Source organism: Hemitrygon akajei, chromosome 5 (genome assembly GCF_048418815.1).
Source record: "Hemitrygon akajei chromosome 5, sHemAka1.3, whole genome shotgun sequence".
Classification (NCBI taxonomy): domain Eukaryota; kingdom Metazoa; phylum Chordata; class Chondrichthyes; order Myliobatiformes; family Dasyatidae; genus Hemitrygon; species Hemitrygon akajei.
Window position 1 is genome coordinate 173,437,910 of NC_133128.1, and position 23,308 is coordinate 173,461,217.

Here is a 23,308-nt window from a genome sequence, read left to right on the forward strand (position 1 = left end):
AACCAGTTTCAAAGAGGATCTAAGGCAAGGCACGCATGCCCAAAATGGCATGCACAAAATATTTAGTTGGCACGTGGCATGCAGTGCCGCGCTCAATTCTTTAAACACCTCACATAGTGAAAAGAACAATAATGATAATCTTATTGCCAAATGAAACAGCAAATGATTCTATTACAACTCGAGAGCAGTGAAGTGTTTTCATGGGAAATATCTCGCGCTGGCTTGGAACCAGCTAAATGAATGCAAGAGCACAGAACGTTGAATGTTATGTTTTAAAACCCTCAGATCTGCTGTACAGATCAGTATTTGTACAGTAAACAGTTACAATAACAATACTATTTAGAAATGATGTTATTATTCAATTGTCTTTTTAAGAACTTAATATTAATAATTTTTGAACAGATTTTCTAAAATGCTTCATTTATTTCCATCTGTCTCTTATACTTTTATTATTGGAAAATATCAAATATGTGTAAATAAACAAAAGGATTCACCCTTTTCCCTTAAAAGAAGTCCATAATTATTGTTAATAATTTATTAGAGAAATAATCATTAATCAATGATAATCGCTGCTCAAAATTACCACAGCACACGAGAGAATTTTTAAGGGGATTATTGGCAATATGAACGCACACTCTCTGAAAAAGGCTTGCCAGCCCTGATCTGAGGGGAATATTTTTATACAGAGTGTGGTTGATATCTTGAACGAGCTGGAAAGGGAATGGTCAAATCAGATAATATTACCACATTTATGAGGCATTTAGACACACTTAAACAAGCAAGCATAAAAGGATGTGGTTCCAATGCAGGCAAATAGGATTAGTGTAAATGGAGAAAAAAAATCACCATATTCTGCTATACATCTTTGTGACTGTAGGACCTACAGACTATTCCTCTTAATGAGTTGTGTGTGTCTTGTAGTCTCAGAGACTGCTGGCAGCTCTCTTGTCAGAGCAGTTTGTGTGAAGACTATACCTGTAGTATAAAGTTTAGTTACTAAATTATTTCAACATCATTTCAGCCTTATGGACATGCTGTCATTTTGGGTTCCGCACTTGTTCCCACCAAACTGCATTCACCCTCCACTACCCATCCCTGCCCACCAAATCCCCATAGGGCAAGGAATTACTGTATTACACAATTAGATTTGGAAGATATAAAATACTTACCCATAGAGCGTAAAATAATTTAGAGTTTTTAAAATCCAAATTCAGTGGCCAATTTATTAGGTACTGTACCTCCTGTCCTTAATAAAGTGGTTACTGAGTGTATGTTTGTGGTCTTCTGCTGCTTCAAACCATCCACTTCAAGGTTAAACATGCTGTGTATTCAGACATGCTCTTCTGAACACCACTGTTGTAAAGCCTGGTTATTTGAGTTAACTGTCACCTACCCATCAGCTTGAATCAGTCTGGCGATTATCCCCTGACCTCCCTCATTAACAAGGCATTTTTGCCCATGGAACTTCCACTGGCTGGATTTTTTTTTGTTTTTCACACCACTCTCTGTAATCTCTAGACACTGTTCTGCTTTAAAACCTCATGAGATCAGCAGCTTCTGAGATCTTCAAACCAACCCATCTGATACCAAAGATCATTCCACGGTCAAAGTCACTTAGATTACATTTCTTTCCTATTCTGATGTTGGTCTGAACCATTGAACTGAACCTCTTAACCACGCTTGCATGCTTTTATTCATTGAGTTGCTGCCCTATGATTGGCTGATTAGATTTTGTATTAACGTACAGGTGTGTCTAATAAAGTGGCCACTGAGTGTATATCCACTTGGTTTATTTTGACTGTTTTCCAGTCTAATCTGATCATTTTTACACAAATATTCTTTTTTGTTTTCATTTGTTCACTTCAATAATCTATTCTTAGGATAATTGCACTCCCCCTGTGAGTACTGCTTCATTAATGTTTGCTACACCAGGCAGCTATCAGAACTATATTCTATGCATCAATTTGCAAACATGGCTCACCTAATTGTCTCAGTGCAGGTTGATTGTTGCACAGGGAACAAAATGGAACATTTCAGTAACTGCCTGAGGGAGTGCAATGCCCCAACTTGTGTCAAAGAATCTGATGATTGTTGAGGCTTGAGTTTTTACTAATGAAAGAGTGAATGGTGGATGGCAGTCAGAGCTCATCCGTTTGTTACCTTTGGTCCATAAGGATGTTGGCCCAGTGAGGTGCCACAGGTGAGCTTGAAAAACAGGGCAAAGGCAAATTTTTACAGGAGCAAGTCCAGACCATAGGAGGCTACAGTAAGTAATTTTATGGCCCGAAGTAGCGGGAACTGGACCAGAGTGCAATTGGAGATGATTCCAGGCTCAGTGATGGTCAAGACAGAGCTCTGTATTGATAGTGAAAACCACAATCAATTTCCAAATTTAATTAAAGCGGTCACATTGTAAGGTCACTTTGATTAGTCTTTCTCCTTTAATTGATGAGTGCTGCCTGGAGATGTTTTTTCAGAATAAACTTCACTTTCTATTTCAGCTTTGTGACACTCTGTTATTGGGCAACAACTATTAAGGCTCCTTGGGCACACAAATTGGAAGCGTGGATCTCTTCATGCAGCAGAAATTACCTTCCGCGATCTTCCATTATCTTGTCCAGTCCTTACAGCATGTGATCAAAAATTGTCCACTGATAGGAAAATAACATTCCATTTTACACATCTGATCAGCACTGAACTTAGAATAGCTGCACCAGATTTTCTCTGAGGAATTTGTGACAGCATGTCAGCCTGCTGTCTGCAGTCCTGAACAAAACTGAAACAGTGTACAGTTTGCACTTGTGGAATCTTACAAGCCTCAGGCATTGCACAGCTGTGCAGCTTTTAAGTTGCTAAGGTCACCTCAAGATAGAATTCCACATCAGATCAAGTTTCTTTGAGTTTAATCTACTGTTGCTATCTGACTGTTTTTTTCTTTATAATTTACTGCACTTTTAAGTATCAATTGATGATGCCAAAGTTCTCTCAAATAACTCAATGAAGGATTATTTTCCTTTCATTTAAAGATTAGAAACAACAATGGAATGTAGTATGATGCTGTAACTTCTGTGTGACAGGGTGATCGAGGTTATGAAGGACCAAAGGGATCTCGTGGTGCTCCGGGTGCAGGTATTAAGGGTGAAAAGGTGAGGAGCACATATGCCCAATTTATGATAGTGTTAATTGTGACAGCAGCAGTAGATTGTGTGATTTGAAGTGAACATTTTACGAACAAATAAGCTGAGTTTGTAGTAAATTTCTTTATAGTATATTTCGATTTGAAATAATGGAAACTGAATTTACCTTTTTTCAAGCTGGAGCTATAATATCCTGTATCCAATATTAGGAACTGGCTTGTGCAATATATCGGAGTAAACATGATTGTGCTTTTGGAAGATGCACTGGATTCTTCCAAAATGCACTGGATAATTTTGGTGAGAATCCAGTGTAATAAGTGGCAAACAGAATTTCTGAAATACTGATTGGAGTAACATTAGAGGTGATGATAGGAAATCAAGAATATTAAGATTAAATATTTACATAAAGGAGACTGAAACCACACAAGCCACCAACACAATCTGAGTGTTTACCCTGATTCCTTTATTGTGGCTCAGTTACATATCATAGATAAAGTCAACTAAATCTTGATGGTTTAAATTGCTAACTAGGATCCTTAGTTGAGTGTTGTCGTTGAGAGGACCATTCAGATTTTAAACCCTCTCCTCTCAGGAACTGGGGGAAAATCTAAATGGTGCAGCCACTCAGTGCTAAAAATCCAAAATACGAAATTCTGAAGTTCCCTGCTGGAAGTAGTAGTTTCTGTAATGCAGAATTTAGAGGGTGGGGGAGGAATAGCCCATGTGAGCCCCAAGGAGGAGAGTAAAATCTGGGGCGTTCGGAATGTGGATCTCAGCCTGCTTTAATGGCTGGCTCTCATTTCCATCGTTTTTCCTGTTCACCATCAAGCAAGACGTACCATCTGGTCAGCAGGTGGAAGAAGGAAACTGGAGGTCACAGCTGGAGAAACGTGGGAATCATTGTCTGCATTCAGAGACGGTAGTCTGAAATCGACCCAGAAACAGGGGGAGCGTATCGGTTGAGGGAGACCCAAGGCATCCTCTTCAGTCCCCGAGGAGCACCACAGTGCAACTTGCCTCACAAGGAAATCTAACATTAAGTTTTACAACTCACCAGCCCATCTGTTTTGCCAGTCTAGCTGTTCTGATCTGGCTTCAACGACAGAGAAGCCATCATTAATATTTCAGGACTAGCTGTGAACTGCTAATCAAGACCCAGTCTGCCTATTTAAAGGTGGAGGCAACTTCCTTCCTGCAGGTTTCCTGCTCATATGGTCAAAAGTGCAGGCTGCCACTGGGACCCTACAAGAGGTCAGAGGGATTAAGCAGTTAAGCAACTACCTATAATTTAACCGCACTCCTCACCATTCTCACATTAATCACAACCCTGGCTGATGAGATTTAGTCCTGGGTAAACAACCAAAACTTTATTTATATCAACAAGATCTGCAGGGTCAAATAATACAAGAATCAGATTATTTTATTCAAATGTTCTCTTAGTAGTGAGAGTCTTCCTAAGTAGATATATTCATCTCATGAACTGATTCCAACTTCTGTTGAAAAAAAAAACAGAGCATCTTACAACAATGCCATATACTTTAACCAATGAACAAACTGCTGGAGGAACTCAGTGGGCCAAGCAGCATCTGTAAGAGGCAAGAAATTGTCAACGTTTTGGGTCAAAACACTGCATCAAATTGTTTGTTGCTTCAGATTTTAGCATCTGCTGTCTCTTGTGTTCCCCCACCCCACACACATATATGTGGCACTTCATAACTTTTAAAAGACAGTTCATGAGGGCTCAGTTATTGCCTCAGATCTCAAAAGCTAAATTCATAGCCTTAATTCTTTTATTTCAACATGAGTTCCATTTCTGTGAACTATGAATTCAGCCCTTCACCTGTATTAAAAACTTGCTTCAGTGGTGTGCAATTTTTTATTCTGAACAAAACTCTTAATTTTCCATGTAAGACTAAAGACAGATTTCTGGGAATGTGAATGTAATCAAGGAAGTCAAGATGAAAACAATGTGAATACTTCGTAAATATTTCTCTCTGCAGAACTGAATCTTGAATTCAAGTAATAATTACCTAAATCAACATTTGATATATTGTTTGGTGTGCAAAAGTAAGTTCAGATATGGAATCTCTTGTTGTTATTATTACATTTGTTAATGTCCCATTTCACTTCTGAAATGTAACTCATCAGGGTGAAGTAGGTTTCCCTGGATTACCTGGCCCCGTTGGTCCACCTGGAGTTGGTCTACAAGGTGAAAAGGTAATTATTTTGCATTTACTCTTAATTCAGCAAGCAATTCCTGTGACTTTTTCCAATATTGAGTGCATACCTCCTTAAGAATGTTTCCAACTGCTCTCTACATTGATAAAGTTATTTTGGTGTAGAAATAGCTGAATGAGTTTTGTCTGTTAGATAACAAGAACGTAGTAGAAAATGCTCACTCCTCACTTTCACTCTCCCTCGCAGATGTTTGCACGTTGTTGTTTAAGGTACCAGTTATTTTCTGGTGTTTTAGTGAAAAAGCTATGTACTGTCTCCAGACAGCCTAACCTTTCCACTTGACATACAACTTCCTTTACATGTACAATTCAAATAATATAATTATTGTAGCAGTAATTTCAGGCACATATTCTCATTTGTGTGAACACAATTCGGGCATCTGCTGCTGTGCAGGAAGATGTGGCCTTTGTCAGCCATATGTGGAGGTCTTCACCCTATGTTCTGCTGTAAGATGGTGTATTCAGTCAGTAGTTTCTACAAAATAGATGGCAGGTTCCGCATGAGTGAAGCATGCTGAACCCTTCATACAGGTGTTCTCAACCTTTATAATACTGGGCATGGACCCCTGCTTTAACTGAGCAGTCCGTGGATCCCAGGCTGGGTACCCCTCATCTAAATGCTGTTAAATGTTGTAATCGTTTCCAGCACACTCACTTCCACTGGCAGCTTGTTATACACACACACACACACACACACACACACACACACACACACACACACACACACACACACACACACACACACACACACACACACACACACACACACACACACACACACACACACACACACACACACACACACACACACACACACACCCTCCCCCCACCGCCCCGCCAATACCCATCATCATCATGATGTGAAAAGCTTGCCTTTCCGTACCCTTTTAAATCTTCCTCTGCTTTCACCTTAAAATTATGTACTTGTTTAACCTCGGAAAAAGACTGTGGCCATCCATCTTATCCACTGTACATCCCTTGTGATTTTAATAATTTATGTAGCATCACTACTCAGCAGGAAGCAAGAGAAAGTCCTAGCCTATCCAATCTCTCCTTTCAATCTAAGCACCCTCCCTCAACTCCCAACAATGTCCTTGTGAACCCATTCTGCACCCTTTCCAGCTTAATTTCCTTACAACTATTTCCCACCCTAAGCTCCTTCAGCTGCATCATCAATTACCTTCCTTCCATAATGTAAGAAGTGGCACTATTTGTCATTGATTGCACAGTGTTTAATTCTACTAGTGACTCCTTAGAAAATGAGGCAGTCCCTAGCCACATGGCCATGCGTCGCAGTTGATAGTGTTGTCACGTAAGTGCCAGGTGCTAATGAGAGAACCATCTACCCTTAACATTCAATGGCATAAATGTCACCGAGTCTCTCACTATTAACACTCCAGCTGTTGCCAGACACTCAGCTGGATCACCAGATAAACTGTGACAGCAAGAGCAGGTCAGAGACTGGGTATCTCACCTCCTGACTGGCTACTTCCTAGCCAGTGAAAATCTGTCATAATGAATTTCAATATCTTTCTTTATGACTCCCGTACCGTGCTCTCAACCCTATTTTAGAGTAATGTAGAATTTCACAGGTCGAAATGCGTTAAATTGAGGCAATTTATTTTTGTATAATCTGATAGGGAGTCCTAGGTCCAAGAGGACCAGCTGGCCTGAGAGGACCTCCAGGTGAAGGCTTGCCAGGTTCAAAGGTAAGAGAAGCAAAAAGCTGCTAAAACAATTTATTATTTTCACAAACTTTAACACAAATTCTGAAGTCTGCTGCAGGGTAGATCTGTGGCATTCAAGACCAATGATCCAGAACTATAAAAGAATTCCAGGTATGACCTGTGGTGCAATTTACAGAAGGCTATTTTAAGAGTGAAAAAGAAACAATTCCAATTGAAGTTGGAGATGGAATTGGATGCATGTCAGCTCTGGCAGGATTTTCAGGTCTTTACTTCCTACAAAGTAAAGCCTAACATCATGAATGGCTGTGATGCTTCACTCCCAGGTGAGCTCAAAGCCTTTTAAGCACACTTCGAAGGGGAGAATAAAACCAGACCTGTGCAGATCCCTGCAGCATCTGGTGACCCTGTGATCTCTATCCCGAAGGCTGACGTCAGAATATCTTTAAAGAGGATGAACGCTCGCAAGGCGTCAGGCCTTAATGGTGTATCTGGTTTGGCATTGAAAACCTCTGCCAACTGGCAGAAATGTCTAGGACATCTTCAATTTCTCTCTACTGCTGTCTGAGGTTCCCTACTGCTTCAAAATCATAGCAGTGCCAAAGAAGAGCAGGGTGAGCTGCCCCAATGACTATTGCCCAGTTACACTTACATCTACTGTGATGAAGTGCTTTGAGAGGTTGGACATGGCCAGAATCAACTCCTTCCTAAGCAAGGACCTGGACCTGCTACAATTTGCCTATCGCCATAATAGGTCTACAGTGGATGCAATCTCATTCAGCTTTGGATCACCTGGACAATAGCAATATCGATGTCAGGCTGCTGTTTATTGACCACAGCTCAACATTCAACACAGTCATACCCTCAGTTCTAATCAACCAGCTCCAAATCAAAGGCCTCTGTCCCTCCCTCTGCAACTGGAGCTTTGACTTTGTCACCGAGGGACCAGAGACTGTGTGGGTCAAAAATAACTGATGATCAACACTGCCTAGGGATACATGCTAAGTCCAGAACTCTACTCTCTCTACATCCATGACTGCTGGGCACAGCTCAAACACCATCTTTAAATTTGCCGATGACACAACTACTGTTAGCATAATTTCAGATGATGACGAGGAGGAGTATAGGAGCGAGATAGCTGAAAGACTAGAAGCGAATTACCTGAAACTGTAGGGTTGGACATTGAATACTGAAATCTGCAGTATGCACAAAAGGAAGATGATGTGTTGTTCTTTACTGAAAGGATTAATTGTAGCAGTGCAGGAGGCCGCTGGATAGATGCTTCAGAGTGGGAGTGGGCTGGAGAACTAAAGTGGCAGGCAAACAGAGCTCAGTCACTTCAATGTAGGTGCTTTGTGAAGCAATCACCCAATCTGTGTTTGATTTCACCATTTTTGGGGAAACCACCTTTTGAACAATAAATGCAGTAGACTAGATTAGAGGAAAACACGCATAATATGCTGGTGGAACTCAGCAGGTCAAGTGGCGTCCATGGGAATGAATAAACAGTCGGTGTTTACAGCCACGGCCTGGAAAGGAAGGGGTGGGGGAAGAAGCCCAAACAAGAAGGTGGGGGGAGGGGGAGGAGGGCAAGCTAGAAGGTGATAGGTGAAGCCAGGTGGGGAGGGGGAGGGCATGAGATAAGAAGTTGAGAGGTGATTGTGGAAAAGGCAAATGGCTAAAGAAGAAGGAATCTGACAGGAGAGGACAGTGGATCGTGGAAGAAAGGGGAGGTCGAGGGGCAGTGTGGGGAGGTGATTGGCAGGTGAGGAGAAGAGGTAAGAAGCCAGAGTGAGGGAAGGGGGAGGGGTAGAAATTATCGAGAGTTGCAGAAATCAATGTTCATGCCATCAGGGCAGAGGCTACCTAGACAGATTGAGTGTTGCTCCTCCAACCTGAGAGTGGGTTCATCATGCGGAAGAGGAGGCCATGGACCGACATAGAACCGTAGAACACTACAGCACAGTACAGGCCCTTCAGCCCTCCATGTTGTGCCGACCCATATAATCCTTAAAAAAAGTACTAAACCCACACTACCCCATAACCCTCTATTTTTCTTTCATCCATGTGCCTGTCCAAGAGGCTCTTAAATACCTCTAATGTTTTAGCCTTCACCACCATCCCTGGCAAGTCATTCCAGGCACTCACAACCCTCTGTGTAAAGAAAAACAAAAACAACAACAACTTACCCCTGATGTCTCCCCTAAACTTCCCTCCCTTAATTTTGTACATAAGCCCTCTGGTGTTTGCTATTGGTGCCCTGGGAAACAGGTACTGACTATCCACCCTATCTATGCCTCTCATAATCCTGTAGACCTCTATCAAGTCCCCTCTCATTCTTCTACGCTCCAAAGAGAAAAGTCCCAGCTCTGCTATCCATGCTTCATATGAATTGTTCTCCAAACCAGGCAACATTCTGGTAAATCTCCTCTGCACCCTCTCCATAGCTTCCACATCCTTCCTATAATGAGGTGACCAGAATTGAACACCATACTCTAAGTGCGGTCTCCCCAGAGATTTGTAGAGTTGCAACATGACCTCTCTACTCTCGAACTCAATCCCCCTGTTAATGAAGCCTGGCATCCCATAGACCTTCTTAACTACCCTATCAACCTGCGCAGTGATCTTGAGGGATGTATGGATTTGAACCCCAAGGTCCCTCTGTTCATCCACACTCTTAAGTAACTGACCATTAATCCTGTATTCAGTCTTCTGGTTTGTCCTTCCAAAGTGCATCACCTCACACTTATCCGGATTGAATTCCATCTGCCATTTTTCTGCCCAACTCTGCAGCCTGTCTATATCCTCTTGTAACCTTCGACAACCTGCAGCTCCATCCACAGCTCCTCCAATCTTCGTGTCATCTGCAAAGTTACTCACCCATCCTTTCGCCTCTACATCCAGGTCATTTATAAAAATCACAAATAGCATGGGTCCCAGGACAGATCCCTGTGGCACTCCACTAGTCACTGACCTCCAGGCAGGATATTTTCCTTCCACAAGTGCCCTCTGTTTTCTTCCTTTAAACCAATTTTTTAATCCAAACAGCCAAGGTTCCACTTATCCCATGCCTCATGACTTTCTGGATGAGTCTCTCGTGAGGGACCTTGTCAAGTGCCTTGCTAAAGTCCATGTAGACCACATCCACTGCCCTACCCTCATCAATTTCTTTTGTTACCTCTTCAAAAAACTCAATCAGGCTCATGAAGCACAATCTTCCCTTCACAAAGCCATGTTGACTATCCATGAGTAGACTGTACTTCTCCAAATGCTCATAGATCCTATCCTTAAGAATCCTTTCCAGTAGACGTAAGACTCACCAGTCTATAGTTCCCAGGTTTCTCCCTATTACATTTTTTTTAAACAAGGGAACTATATTTGCCATTCTCCAGTCCTCTGGCACTTCCCCTGTAGCCAAAGAGGATTCAAAGATCATACCTAATGCTCCTGTGATCTCTTCTCTCAATTCCCACAACAACCTGGGGTGTATCATATCCGGCCCTGGGGATTTATCAATCTTGATGTTTTTAGGAAGATCCAGCACTACATCTTCCTTAATCTCCACATTGTCCAGCAGACAGGCCTGCTCTATTTCGACCTCACCCTGATCAAGATCCTTTCACTTGTGAATACTGAAGCAAAGTATTCATTTAGGACCTCCCCAACCTCCTCCGCCCCCAGGCACATGTTGCCCTCTTTATCCTTCGTTCTTGTCATCCTCCTGTTCTTCACATACGCATAGAACGCCTTGGGGTTCTCCTTAATCCTACATGCCAAGGCCTTCTCATGCCCCCTTCAAGCTCTCCTAAGTCCTTTCTTTAGCTCCTTCCTGGCTACCCTATATTTCTCATGAGCCCCTCCTACTTCCTGCTTTTTATACCTAACCTATGCTTCCTTTTTTCTCTTGACAAGTTGCCTTACGTGTTTCGTCAGCCACAGTTCCCTTTTCCTACCATTTTTTCCTTGCCTCAGTGGGACAAACCTGTCCTGAACCCAGCTCAAATGGTCCCTAAACTTCTGCCACATTACTTCTGTGCTTTCCCCTTTGAACATCTGTTTCCAATTTACTCTCACTAGTTCCTTCCTCATCCCTTCACAGTTAGCCCTTCCCCAGTTAAGCACTTTACCATTTTGTCTGATTTTATCTCTTTCCAGAGCTATGCTGAAGCTAAGGGATTTGTGGTCACTCTCACCAAAATGCTGTCCCACCAAGAGGTCTGTCACCTGACCAGGTTCATTACCCAGAACTAGATCCAATATAGCCTCTCCTCTCATTGGCCAGTCCACATACTGTGTCAGGAATCCTTCTTGAACACACCTGACAAATTCAGCCCCATCTATCACCCTTGCACTCAGGAGGTGCCAGTCAATATGAGGGAAGTTGAAATCATCCATAACTACTACCCTGTATTTTGTGCACCATTCTAAAATCTGCCTACTTATCTGCTCCTCGGTGTCCCCAGGGCTATTTGGGGGCCTATAGACTACTCCCAGCACAGTGATCGATCCCTTCCTATTTCTGACTTCCACCCAGACCAACTCGGTGGACACTCCCTCTGCAGCGTCCTCCCTTTCTATAGCCGTGATACTATCCCTGACCAGTAATGCCACTCCCCCACTTTTCTACCTCTCATCCTATTCCTTTTAAAACACCTGAACCCCGGGACCGGCATCATCCAATCCTGCCCTTCCTCCAACCAAGTCTCAGTAACGGCCACAACATCGTAGTTCCATATACTAATCCATGCTCTAAGTTCATCCTCCTTGTTCCTAATACTTCTAGCATTGAAATAGACACATTCAATCCCTTCAACTGGCTACAATTATGTTTCGTCCCCTGCCTGTCCTTCCTCATCAGCTCAGAACTCTTAGCATCATGCCCTTGTCCTTCTACCTTAATCCCTGCACTCACATTCTGATTCCCACCCCCCTACCAAACTACATTTGTAGTTTAAACCCTCCCCAACAGCTCTATCAAACCTGCCCACCAGGATATTGGTCCCCCTGGGATTCAAGTGCAATCCGTCCTTTTTGTACAGGTCACACCCGCCCCAAAAGAGGTCCCAATGATCCAGAAATCTGAATCTCTGCCCCCTGCTCCATTCCCTCAGCCACACATTTATCCTCCATCTCGTTCTATTCCTATTCTCACTGTCACGTGGCACAGGCAGTCATCCTGAGATTGCTACCTTTGAGGTCCTGCTTTTCAACTTCGTTCTTAAATCCTTGTAGTCTCCTTTCAGGACCTCTTCCCTTTTCCTACCTATGTCATTGGTACCAATATGTACCAAGACCTCTGGCTGTTCTCCCTCCCACCGCAGGATATCTTGGACGCGATCAGAAACATCCTGGACCCTGGCACCTGGGAGGCAAACTACCATCCAAGTTTCTTTTCTGTGTCCACAGAATCGCCTGTCTGACCCCGTGACTATCGAGTCCCCTATCACTACTGCCTTCGTCGTCCTTTCCCTACGCTTCTGAGCCACAGGGCCGGACTCTGTGCCAGAGGCACGGCCACAGTCGCTTCCCCCAGGTAGGCTGTCCCCCCCCCCCCCAACAGTACTCAAACTGGAGTACTTATTGTCAAGGGATACAGCCACAGGGGTACTCTCTAGTACCTGACTCTTCCCCTTCCCTCTCCTGACTCTGACCTATTTCTCTGTTCCCCCGTGGCCCCGGAGTGACCACCTGTCTGTAACTCCTCTCTATCACCTCCTCACTGTCCCTGACCAGATGAAGGTCATCGAGCTGCATCTCCAGTTCCCTAACACGGTCCCTTAGGAGTTGCATCTCGATGCACTGGGAGCAGATGTGACCGTCCGGGATGCCGGGAGACTCCAGGACCTCCCACATCTGACACCGACCACAGAAAACCAGCCTCACACACATACTACTTCCTTTTGCAATCAACAACTGCCTCGCCTCTTCCTGTTACCGCCGAAGCCCGTTGAGCCGAAGCCCTTTCACTCTGCTGCCTCTCACTCCACTGCCCGCTCCCAACGCTGCCCGCTGGATATGGCTGCCTTCTTTCTAAGCTGTTCATGCACAACTGGCTGACATCACGCACCTGCGCAGTCTGGCCTCTCTCTTCCCCCGAGAACTCAAAATGTCTTCCCGCTGGAAATCCTTAGGTGCTCTCCCGCAGCCTTCTTGTTCCGAATGTTGGAACGGGGACTGGCGTTTAAATGGTTGGCCAATGGGAAATTCTGCCTTTTGCCAATGTCGACCAAGCAGTCCCCCAGTGTACTCCCAGACTGGATGAAACGCGAGTGAATTGTTGTGTCACTGGAAAAGGAGTGATATTTCTCAGGGATCCAAAATGTAAAATGACAAGTACTGCATCTCCATGGTCGCATGGGAATGCGCCATGAGAAGGGAAGTGATCAATGCTACTTTGAAAAGCTTGAAAAAGGAGCTGATAATGTGTCTGATGGTGGAAATTGCTAAGGTTGTGGAGGCTAGTAGGCTGGAATGTGAGGACCAGAGAAAATCCGTACTCTGTCCAGGAGGGGTGGGATAAGAGCAGTGTTGTGTGGAATAAAGCATTTATTGGACCTTAACAGAGATAGTAAGTGCCAGTCACTGTTTTCCTATTCCCAATTATTTGAATTTACATTTCCTTGGTTGGCATGATAGGATCTGAACTCGTGTCCCTCTACCATTATAAAACCCCTTATAGAGTAGCCTATTTAAATAAGCTGCCGTATCCTTGCATACCAGTACATCGGACTAACTTATTAGGGCGTTTCATTCAATGCACCAAGGCACCACAATGCTTCTTCAGCCTGATTGTCCCAATGCAATAGCTGTATGACATGTGATTTATACCCACACCTTTGGGACTAAGTGTGTAATTAAAGATGGCATGTCCCGGTGCCTTCAAAAAAGGGGACTGGTTGCTCTAGGTGGAGGGGAGAGAGAGAGAGATCGAGATCGAGCTGCCAGGAGTTCACATTGGACAAAGTATGGAGCTGCTATTGAGTTTTCTGGTAGATAAATTTTTGTAAATATTGGCAGTTTTGTTTTCACTATTTTCACTAATTGTTGTAAGTTTGATTTTTTGACACACTGAATAAACACCCTTGCATGAAAGTGTTAAGCGATTCTAGCTATCTTTTCTTTGACTGTAACCCACGATCTAGCACGGTGCATTTCACAGAGTCAGTGCCTTTTGTCAGCTGCCATAAGCAAAAGACCCATCTCGATTGCTTAATTTATTTTTATCTGCAGAATTTGGGTCAGAATGGTGAATGGAAGAAAATGTTTTGTCCCGCTTTATTGACATCAGAAGCACCTTTCCTGGCATCCAGTCAAAGCTGAGATTGGTACCACTGCCACACTGAGTTGTTATAGGTTTTTAAATCTGTAGCAAATTCACAAGAGCCATGATTACCAACCAAAATGCCATCTACTCCCCTTCCATGTGCTTCATACCGGTGGTGTGAGGCAATTGTAACTGCAAGTTAAGTGATTGAGGACATTTTTAAAATGTCTTGCCTGCTTGGAATTTAACTTAGTTTACTTAGTTGTTGTATCATTTTGTCTTCAGATTATTTGCATATATTTTAATTAAATTTGAACATGATTCTCAAACCATTCTGCAGGGCGATCAAGGTTTGCCTGGAGAAATTGGAGCTCCAGGAGAAAGAGGAGTCGGAGAACCAGGACCAAAAGTAAGTGAGAAAATTAAGTAAAAATAAGTGAGAGAAAAGTAAGAGAAATCCTAAAGGTAAAAATGCATCAAGGAGACTGGGGGATAATTTTATCAACAGAAGACAAATAATACCTGTGAGAAATATGTTTGGAATGACTTGTCCATTAACTTGAAGTCATCAAATGTACTTCAAAATTGTTCATAGCCGTTTCTCAAAGGCTGATGTTGCTTTAAAGAAAAGGTAGATGAGATTAGAAATTTTGACAATTCTTTTTATCATCTTTGTATATGCTAAAATTAACATAACAGGTTCCTGTTAAAAATCTTGCAATGCTGAGGACTGCATAGTTGAACTGCCGATAATTTTGTCTTTGTGCAGAGTGCCATCTATTGGACATTTATAGGAACTGGACCTCAGTTTTGTCATGTTTAATGGCAACTATCATAAATATACTTTTAATATTGAAGACTGCTTTATGAAAAAAGGGCTAGCGTTAATTTGAATGACCTATGATATTACAACACAAGTAAGTTTTTTTTCAGTTTTGTATTACCTGTCAAAACTACCACTGAGTTTGCGAATCTGGCCTAAACTGATGTGGTAGATTGGCAGTGGAAATTCATCCTGTTCTTTATGTTTAAAATCAGGTAATGTCTGATTGAATCTAATTCCTCCTTTGAGGCAGAACAAGTGTCAGAGTTATTTCTGTATAATGTCTTTTATTATCATTTTTTTCTACTTTTTTGTCAATATTCTAATTTTCTTGCTTTTTATGTTTAATAAAATAATAGTATATGAGTTGTTTTGGGTGTTTTGTCTTCAAAGAGAGCACTCTATAAAAATCAAAACACTATTTCAAGAAACCCACCTAGGCTGCCCCTGCTACGTTGATAACTACCCTTCATGATACTTTCAGTGGTGGTTCATTCGTCTTGTATTCTCTCCCTACATATCATATATCAAATTAAAAGAAATGGAGCAAAAAAATGGGTATTAAACTTTAACTAGATTAACATTGTATCTATCCTACACCCTTCTAGTTTATGGCAGTGCCCTTCGCTCTCAACCAGTGAACGATACTCTGGCAAAGACTCTTGTATATCCAGGCAAGGATCGTTGCATTTCTGGTTCTGTCAATGCAAATTTTGCCAATTTTGCCTGCATGATACTGGCCCCAGTGTAACAGTTGGTCAGAATTGTCGACTCTAAAACATTTGTCTGTGGTCTTCCATGAAGCTGTTGTGTTTGTAGGGCGAACCTGGCTCCTCAGGATTGGCAGGGCTTCCTGGTCTTCCAGGAGAAGATGGCGCACCAGGACAGAAGGTAACTCTAAGGATATAGTAACTTAGTTAAAATGGCCGTGAGGCACTCTAAAGTGGTTAGCTGAATTTCAAATTTATCCCAACCCTGTATTCTCTGGTAAGGTCATTTATTGAAGTTTTATAGGTCCACAGACATTTTCATGGAGGGGAGTGGGCTTATATTTTGATGTTTATTCCAGCAAACTAACCTATGTAGTTGCAGTTCATATCATCTACTACTGTTTAGCCTCTGTTACAAGAGCACAGTGTCAATTAAATTCTAGCCATCTAATTTTAAAGTAAATGTGTGATGCTTTTCTTTAAAAAACAATTAATATGGTCATACATTCTGATCATGTCCCTAATTCACATCCTTTTTCATCCATGGACGACATAAATGAAAATTACACTGGTAGACTCATGGAACACTAAGCATAGAAACAGGCCCTTCAGCCCATCTAGTCTATTCCAACTGTTATTTTGCCTGGTCCCATCAACCCACACCTGGACCATAGCCCTCTGATACCCTTCCCATCCAAGTACTTAACCAACTTTTCTTAAATGTTGCTGTTGAACCTGTATCCACCACGTCTGCTGGTAGCTCGTTCCACACTTGAACCACCTTCTGAGTGAAAAGTTTTTCACCTTTCACTCTTAATTTGTGACCTCTAGTTCTAGTTTCTCCCAACCTCAGTGGAAAAAGCTTGCTTGCACTTCCCTTATCTATGCCTCTCATAATTTTGTGTACCACCATCTAAACCAGCCCTCATTCTCTTACTGTCCAGGGAGTAAATTCCTAACCAATTCAACCTTATAACTTAGATCCTCAAGTCCCAGCAACATCCTTGTAAAAGTTCTTTGTAATCTTTCAATCTTGTACCTTTCTTGTCGGTAGGTAAACAGAACTGCAGACAATACTCCAGATTAGGCCTCGTTAATGCCTTATACAATTTCAACATGACTGCCCTCCTCCTGTACTCAATACTCTGATTTATGAAGGCCAATGTGCCAAAAGCTCTCTTTATGACCTCCTATCTGTGACACTACTTTCAAGAAACTATGTATCTGTACTCCCAGATCCCTCTGTTCTACTGCATTTCTCAGTGCCCTACCATTCACTGTGTAAGTCCTTCCCTAGTTTGTCCTTTCAAAATACAACACTGTTTGCTTTAAATCCATCTGCCACTTCTCAGCCTATTTTTCTGGCTGGCCCAGATATCGTTTGCAAGCAGTGAAAGCCTTCCTTGCCCCCAATCTTGGTATCATCTACAAATTTGCTGATCTAGTTTATTACATCATCATCCAACTCATTAATATAGGTGACAAACAACTGTTCTCTGTGGCACACTACTAGTCACGGGCCTCTAGTCAGAATAGCAGACATCTGCTCACACTCTCTGGCTGCTCTCGCGAGCCAGTGTTGAATCCTACTTCATTCTGAGTGCCAAGTGACTGAACACTGGACCAGTCTCCCATGTGGGGCTAAGTCAAAGTCCTTGCTAAGTCCATGTAGACATCGTCTACTGCTTTTCCTTGTCATCTTTCCTGATCTTCTCGAAAAACTCTATAATGGTAGATTTGATGATGATGGTACCCGAATCATCTAAGACGTAATAATTTTTTTATTCACTCATTCTCAATGCAGATTTTCAACTGTAGCTTGGCTAACCTGGCATAATAATGGGATCCAAGTGCCAAGAATCTCCACAACCGTCTCTGATTGAGAATGCAGGATATGGGGAATATACTCACCTTTAAATATGTGTTTCCCTCAATTGGGGCTTGTTACACTTAAGTTCTGATTGACATTTCCCAGTCAGGAAAGGCCTAACTAACAGACTTCTGGGACCACTAGGGACTACTTAAACAGACCTCTAAACATCCAAAATGTTGGATAAAATTCAAAAAAAAAATTGATGATACCTGGATACCTTTTGTCTCCACAATCCAACTCCAGGCAGCTGCCAAGCTCCACTATCTCCAGTTCAATGTACATAAAGTTCTATAGTGTGGAAACAGGCCCTTGAACCTGTTGATGCTGACTGAAGTGCTTTCCTGAGCTCTTTTCATTTCCCTACCCATTGAGGCCTGAGGCTCTCCTTTGGTTGGAATCAAACATGGATGTCACGTCCTAGCTGTCTACATGATACACAAGACAATATGCAAGCCAGGGCAGTACGATATGGACAGCAAGCTGTTGCCCATATAACATGCTCTCCTCTTCATGCAACTGATGAATCCAAAGGAACGGCAGAGTCCAATACAATTTGGTTCCAGCTGCGTCATAGGAGTTGCCAGTCAGCATTGAGCTCAATGTAGTACTGCCTTTAGGGACTCCAGCTCTGGATTTTCCTCAGGGTTTACTCCCAAAACCTTCCCCATGTGTGGGTATAGTCACAGCACAGTTTTCCTTCTCCTAGATGAGCTGCCAATGACAGCTGACAACCCCATTTGCCTGAAGCGACTGGTTTTAAGGCACTTAATTCATTTCCCTCTGAACCTTTCCTATCAATGTACCTATCCAGATGTCTTTTAAATGTTCTAATGTACCTGCCTTTGCAACTTCCTCTTGCAGCTTGTTCCAATGCCCACCACAGTCTGTATGGAAAGGTACACCTCTATACCTTTCCCTTCTTACCTTACTCTAATTCCCTCTAGTTTTATACTCCCTGACCCTGGGAAAGAGACTATGACTATCCGCTCTATCTTATCCTCCTCATGATTTTCCAAAGGTCGCCCATCAGCCATCTCTGCTCCAAGGATAGCAGTCCCGGGCACTCCAGTCTCAGCAACATTCTTAGGATCCCCACCACCCAGGTCACGCCCTCCTCACACTGTTACCATTGGAAAGGAGGTACCAACGCCTGAGGCACACACTCAGCCATTCAGGAACAGCTTCTTCTCCTCTGCCATCCAGTTTCTAAATGGACATTGAACCCATGAACTTTTCTATTTCTCTTATTTTGCATTTAACTATTTAATAGACATATATATAATGTAACTCTTTTTTCTCTGTATTTACTTATGTATTTCATTGTACTACTGCCTTAAAGTTAACAAATTTCATGACATATGCCGGTGATATTAAATCTGATTCTGATTCTGAAATATCATAAGCTATAATTTTGGATTATTGCTATTGAATTTTGAGTACTGTCTAGTATTAGTGAAATATTATTAGTGAAATATAATTTGAAATAAAATTAGTGAAATATAATTTGATTGTATTAATACACTTGTTAATCAATCAACACACTTGATACCATTCTATGATGCAGATAAAAGCTTTGATTTATCTGTTTGATATTAAAAATATTCCAACACTCTTAATATATTTACTTTTATAGTCAGATTAGTGTATTAGTCATGGTAAGATGGCACTAGTTATTACTTAAGAATTTTTGATAACGTCTAACTGGTAATAGAACAATCCATTACACTACCTCTAAATTAAACGCTGGTGGGATTATTACTGATATTCTCCAATCACTATTTTCCTTTAATCACTGTCACAGGGAGAACCTGGATTGCCAGGACCAAGAGGGGCTGAAGGAGCACCCGGCATAGGGATTCAAGGAGAGAAGGTAAATACTTTGAAATATGTGGTCTGATTTCTCCTTCTTTTTCTAGGATATGGGAAGGTGTTTGCATTTTCTCCACCTTGGATCTGGAGGACATCTACCAAATTGTTTGCTTCCAGTCCTTAGTGAAAGCAGCACTGTACATTAACATTGTTCTACTGATTTCCTGACAAGCTGCATCACTGCGTGGTACAGAAACTGAACTGCAATGTATGGATCTAGTTCTTTTAGAGCAATGACCCACCCCCTTAATACTACGTATTGATCTGTTATCCACGCATGTGCATTGTTGTCTCTCTCGTTGCAATGTGAATACACCAGTTACAGCCACCTTCCACATGCGTGCTTTTATTTAGTTGATATGTTGTTGTGCACAGACACAATAAATTGGTGATGAGTATAAACCTGAATGTCAGAAAATATCAAAACTGTACCAATAGTTACAGGACAAAACAACGAGAGTTAAACAGCATGAGAAAGCCATCATGGATGCAAGCAAATGAATGCATGTGTAACATTGAAAGATGCACTGAATTTAAAGTGAAAATATTGTGGTGATGGCTTCAGTCAGGAAAGTTGATGAATTTGATAGACCTAAGGTAGGCTGAGTATCCTATATCAAGAGGGTTGAACTGTTTTGTAACTTAAACAATGTGGAGGAGCAAACGAAAGTCCTTATACTTCTTAGCTTAATGGATGCAAGAACATACAGTCTTTTACACAATTTAGTAATCCCTGCAAAGCTAGCGAGCAAGATGTTCAATGGAATTGTTACAGTTTTACAAAATCACTTGACCCCTAAATCGCTGATAATAACTGAGCGATTTAGATTTTACAAAAAGAACCAGTCAAAGGATGAAAACCGTTCTGAATACATTGCGGAACTGCACAAATTTTCCCAGTACTGTGACTTTAGAAATAGATTTTCTGATGCACTAAGGGACAGGATTGAATGTGGCATGCATAGTCAAAGCACTCAAAAGATGCTACTGACTGAAAGAGACCAAACTTTAGAATGGGCATTGACCATTGCAATATTGTTTGAGACTACAGCAAAGGAGGTTAGAATGTGAAATGTGCAAAACATTCCTTAATGGTACAAAAAGCCAAAATGTTATCGATGTGGCAAATCTTCCCATGATGCACATGACTGTTGGTTCAAGGAAAACGTGTGCAGAAAGTGTCTCAGACAAGGTCACAAAGAGAGTGTGCAAGTCAAACAAAAAAGGACAACCGAACAGAAAAACCACATCAAGTGAAGTGTTTCACACACAAATCTACGCAAGTGCATAAAGTGACTGAATGTGAAACAGACAACACAGAGTCTGACGAAGGTGAGCTGTCATGCGTAGATTTGCATAGTATTACTGAAACAGATCACAAAATCATCTGGATCACAATAGATGTGTCTGGTGTAAAACTGAAAATGGAGCTGGATACAGGATCCCATTTGTCTATAATTTCAGAGGCTGACTACAACAGACTGTTTTCTAAGATACCATTAGAGAAGACCTCGGTAATGTTAAAGATCTAAACAGGCAAGAAAGTGCCTCCCAAAGACAAACTGAAAGTGGATGTAACGTATGGAGGCCAAACGCAGCAGTTGGAGGTTTATGTATTGAAAAGTGGAGGTCAGCACTTTTTGGACGTGAGTGGTTGAGAAAAATCCAACTAGACTGGCACTCAAACAAAGCTCTCAGTGTGACCTCAACAGGCAATGGCAGCCCAAATAGCAGTACTACCCAGAGACTGGCACAGCTGCTTAATGCTAATGAGAAGGTGTTTGAGAAATGCATTGGTAAACTCAATGGCATGAAGGCCAGAATTGAACTGGATGAAACAGCAACACCAAGATTCCATAAAGTGCATCCAGTGCCTTATACACTACACCCTAAAGTGGATGCTCTATGGCAGAGCTTGGAGGCATCTGGATTTCTCTCCAAGGTTGAGTGGAGCGATTGGACCATGCTCATTGTCCCAGTGATCAAGAAAGGGAAGGCTGGAGCCATTTGCATGTGTGGGGATTTCAAGGTGAGCATCAACCCAGGGCTGTGTAGTGTGCAGTATCCTTTGCCATGATTAGAAGACATTTTTGCATATTTGGCAGGTGGGGAAAGGTTTTCAAAAGTTGTCTAGTCACAAAGCTATTTGCAAATGGAGATTCAGGAGTCAAGCAGGAAGTTCCTCACAATCCACACTCACAAGGGACTGTTCCAGTATAACTGTCTCACCTTTGGTGTCGCATCAGCTCCAGCAATTTGACAAAGAACAATGGACCAAATGCTCCAAGATAACCCAGGAACACAGTGTTACCTAGATGACATCATCGTGACTGGCAAAAATGATTAAGAGCACCCCCAGAACCTTGGTAAAGTGTTCACCAGGGTGATTGAATATGATCTGTGCACATAGAAAGAGAAACATGAGTTTTTTAAGAATGAAATCTCATATTGTGGACATGTCGTTGACAAGGATGGCTTACATAAGTCACAAGTGAAGATCGAAGCAGTGCCACAGGCACCCAAACCAGAAAATGTGTCACAACTCAGGTCATACTTGGGCCTTGTAAACCACTATCAAACATTGCTACAGTGCTGCATCCATTGAACGCACTGTTACAGATAGGAGCAAAGTTGGAATGGTCAGAAAGATGTGAAAAAGCATTCAACGAAACAGACCAATAACATCCAATGAACTGCTCACCCATTCTGACCCATCCCTGCTCATCAGACTGGTTTGCGATGCATCCCCTTATGGCATTGGAGCCGTGGTCACACATTATGAAGAATGGATCTGAATGCCCGATTGTGTTTGCTTCAAGATCACTGAAGAGTGGAGAATGCAACTACGTACATATCAACCGAGAGGCCCCGAGTATGGGGAATAAAGAAGTTCCACCACAACCTCTACAGACAAAAGCTTACATTAGTGACAGATCACCAGTGTTGTATGTCCATTTTCAATCCTAGGAAGGGAATTCCAATGATGACTGCTACCTGGTTACAATGTTGGGCACTATTCCTACGACCCCACTCTTATGACATAGAGTTCAAGGGTACCAAACAACACAGCAACGATGATGGTTTGTCACACCTTCCACTGTTGGCAACTGAAGAAGGGAAGTCTTCATACTGTGACCCAGCAGAAGTGTTCCACACCGCATTGGTGGACCAGTTGCCGATAACAGATGCCGAAAACAGATGCCGAAATACAAAGAGAAACCAGGAATGACCCGACATTGTCAAAAGTCTATGAAATCACTGTTGAAAGATGGCCAGCTCATGGTAACTCTATGCTTCCAGAGTTCTCAGCAAGACAAGATGAACTGTTGGTATGTCAAAGAAAGCTGGTGTGTGGATCTCATGTTGTGGTTCCTTCTAAATTGCACAACAGAGTGTTATAAAATATGCATGAAAGACACCTGGGTATAGTCAAGGTGAAGAGTCTCACCCAGAGTGACGTGTAGTGGCCAGGAATAGATAAACAGATTGAAGACTTGGCCAAAAGCTGTTTGGGATGCAAAAAAGTTCTAAATGCACACTCAGAGGCACCATTACACCTGTAGAAGTAGCCATTGTCAACATGGCAAAGAGTGCAGATCTGCCATTCATGGACTCCGTGTTTCTGATTGCTGTGGATCCTCATTCAAAGTGGCTGGGGATTACACCAAAGAAGTCAACCACCTCAGCAAAGACTGTCTCCATTCTGAAAT

General features: G+C 42.2%; 1 protein-coding gene across 1 annotated transcript in view; it reads left to right on the forward strand.

Moving 5' to 3' along the window:
- The window catches only part of col28a2a (collagen, type XXVIII, alpha 2a), a 98,029-nt gene that overhangs the window by 38,679 nt on the left and 36,042 nt on the right, over positions 1–23,308 (forward strand). Inside the window, exons 15-20 of the mRNA XM_073047240.1 lie at positions 3,078–3,146; positions 5,286–5,354; positions 7,015–7,083; positions 14,664–14,732; positions 15,966–16,037; positions 19,531–19,599. Coding sequence (XP_072903341.1) covers positions 3,078–3,146; positions 5,286–5,354; positions 7,015–7,083; positions 14,664–14,732; positions 15,966–16,037; positions 19,531–19,599 — 417 coding nt within the window. The remainder of the gene's footprint in view (positions 1–3,077; positions 3,147–5,285; positions 5,355–7,014; positions 7,084–14,663; positions 14,733–15,965; positions 16,038–19,530; positions 19,600–23,308) is intronic.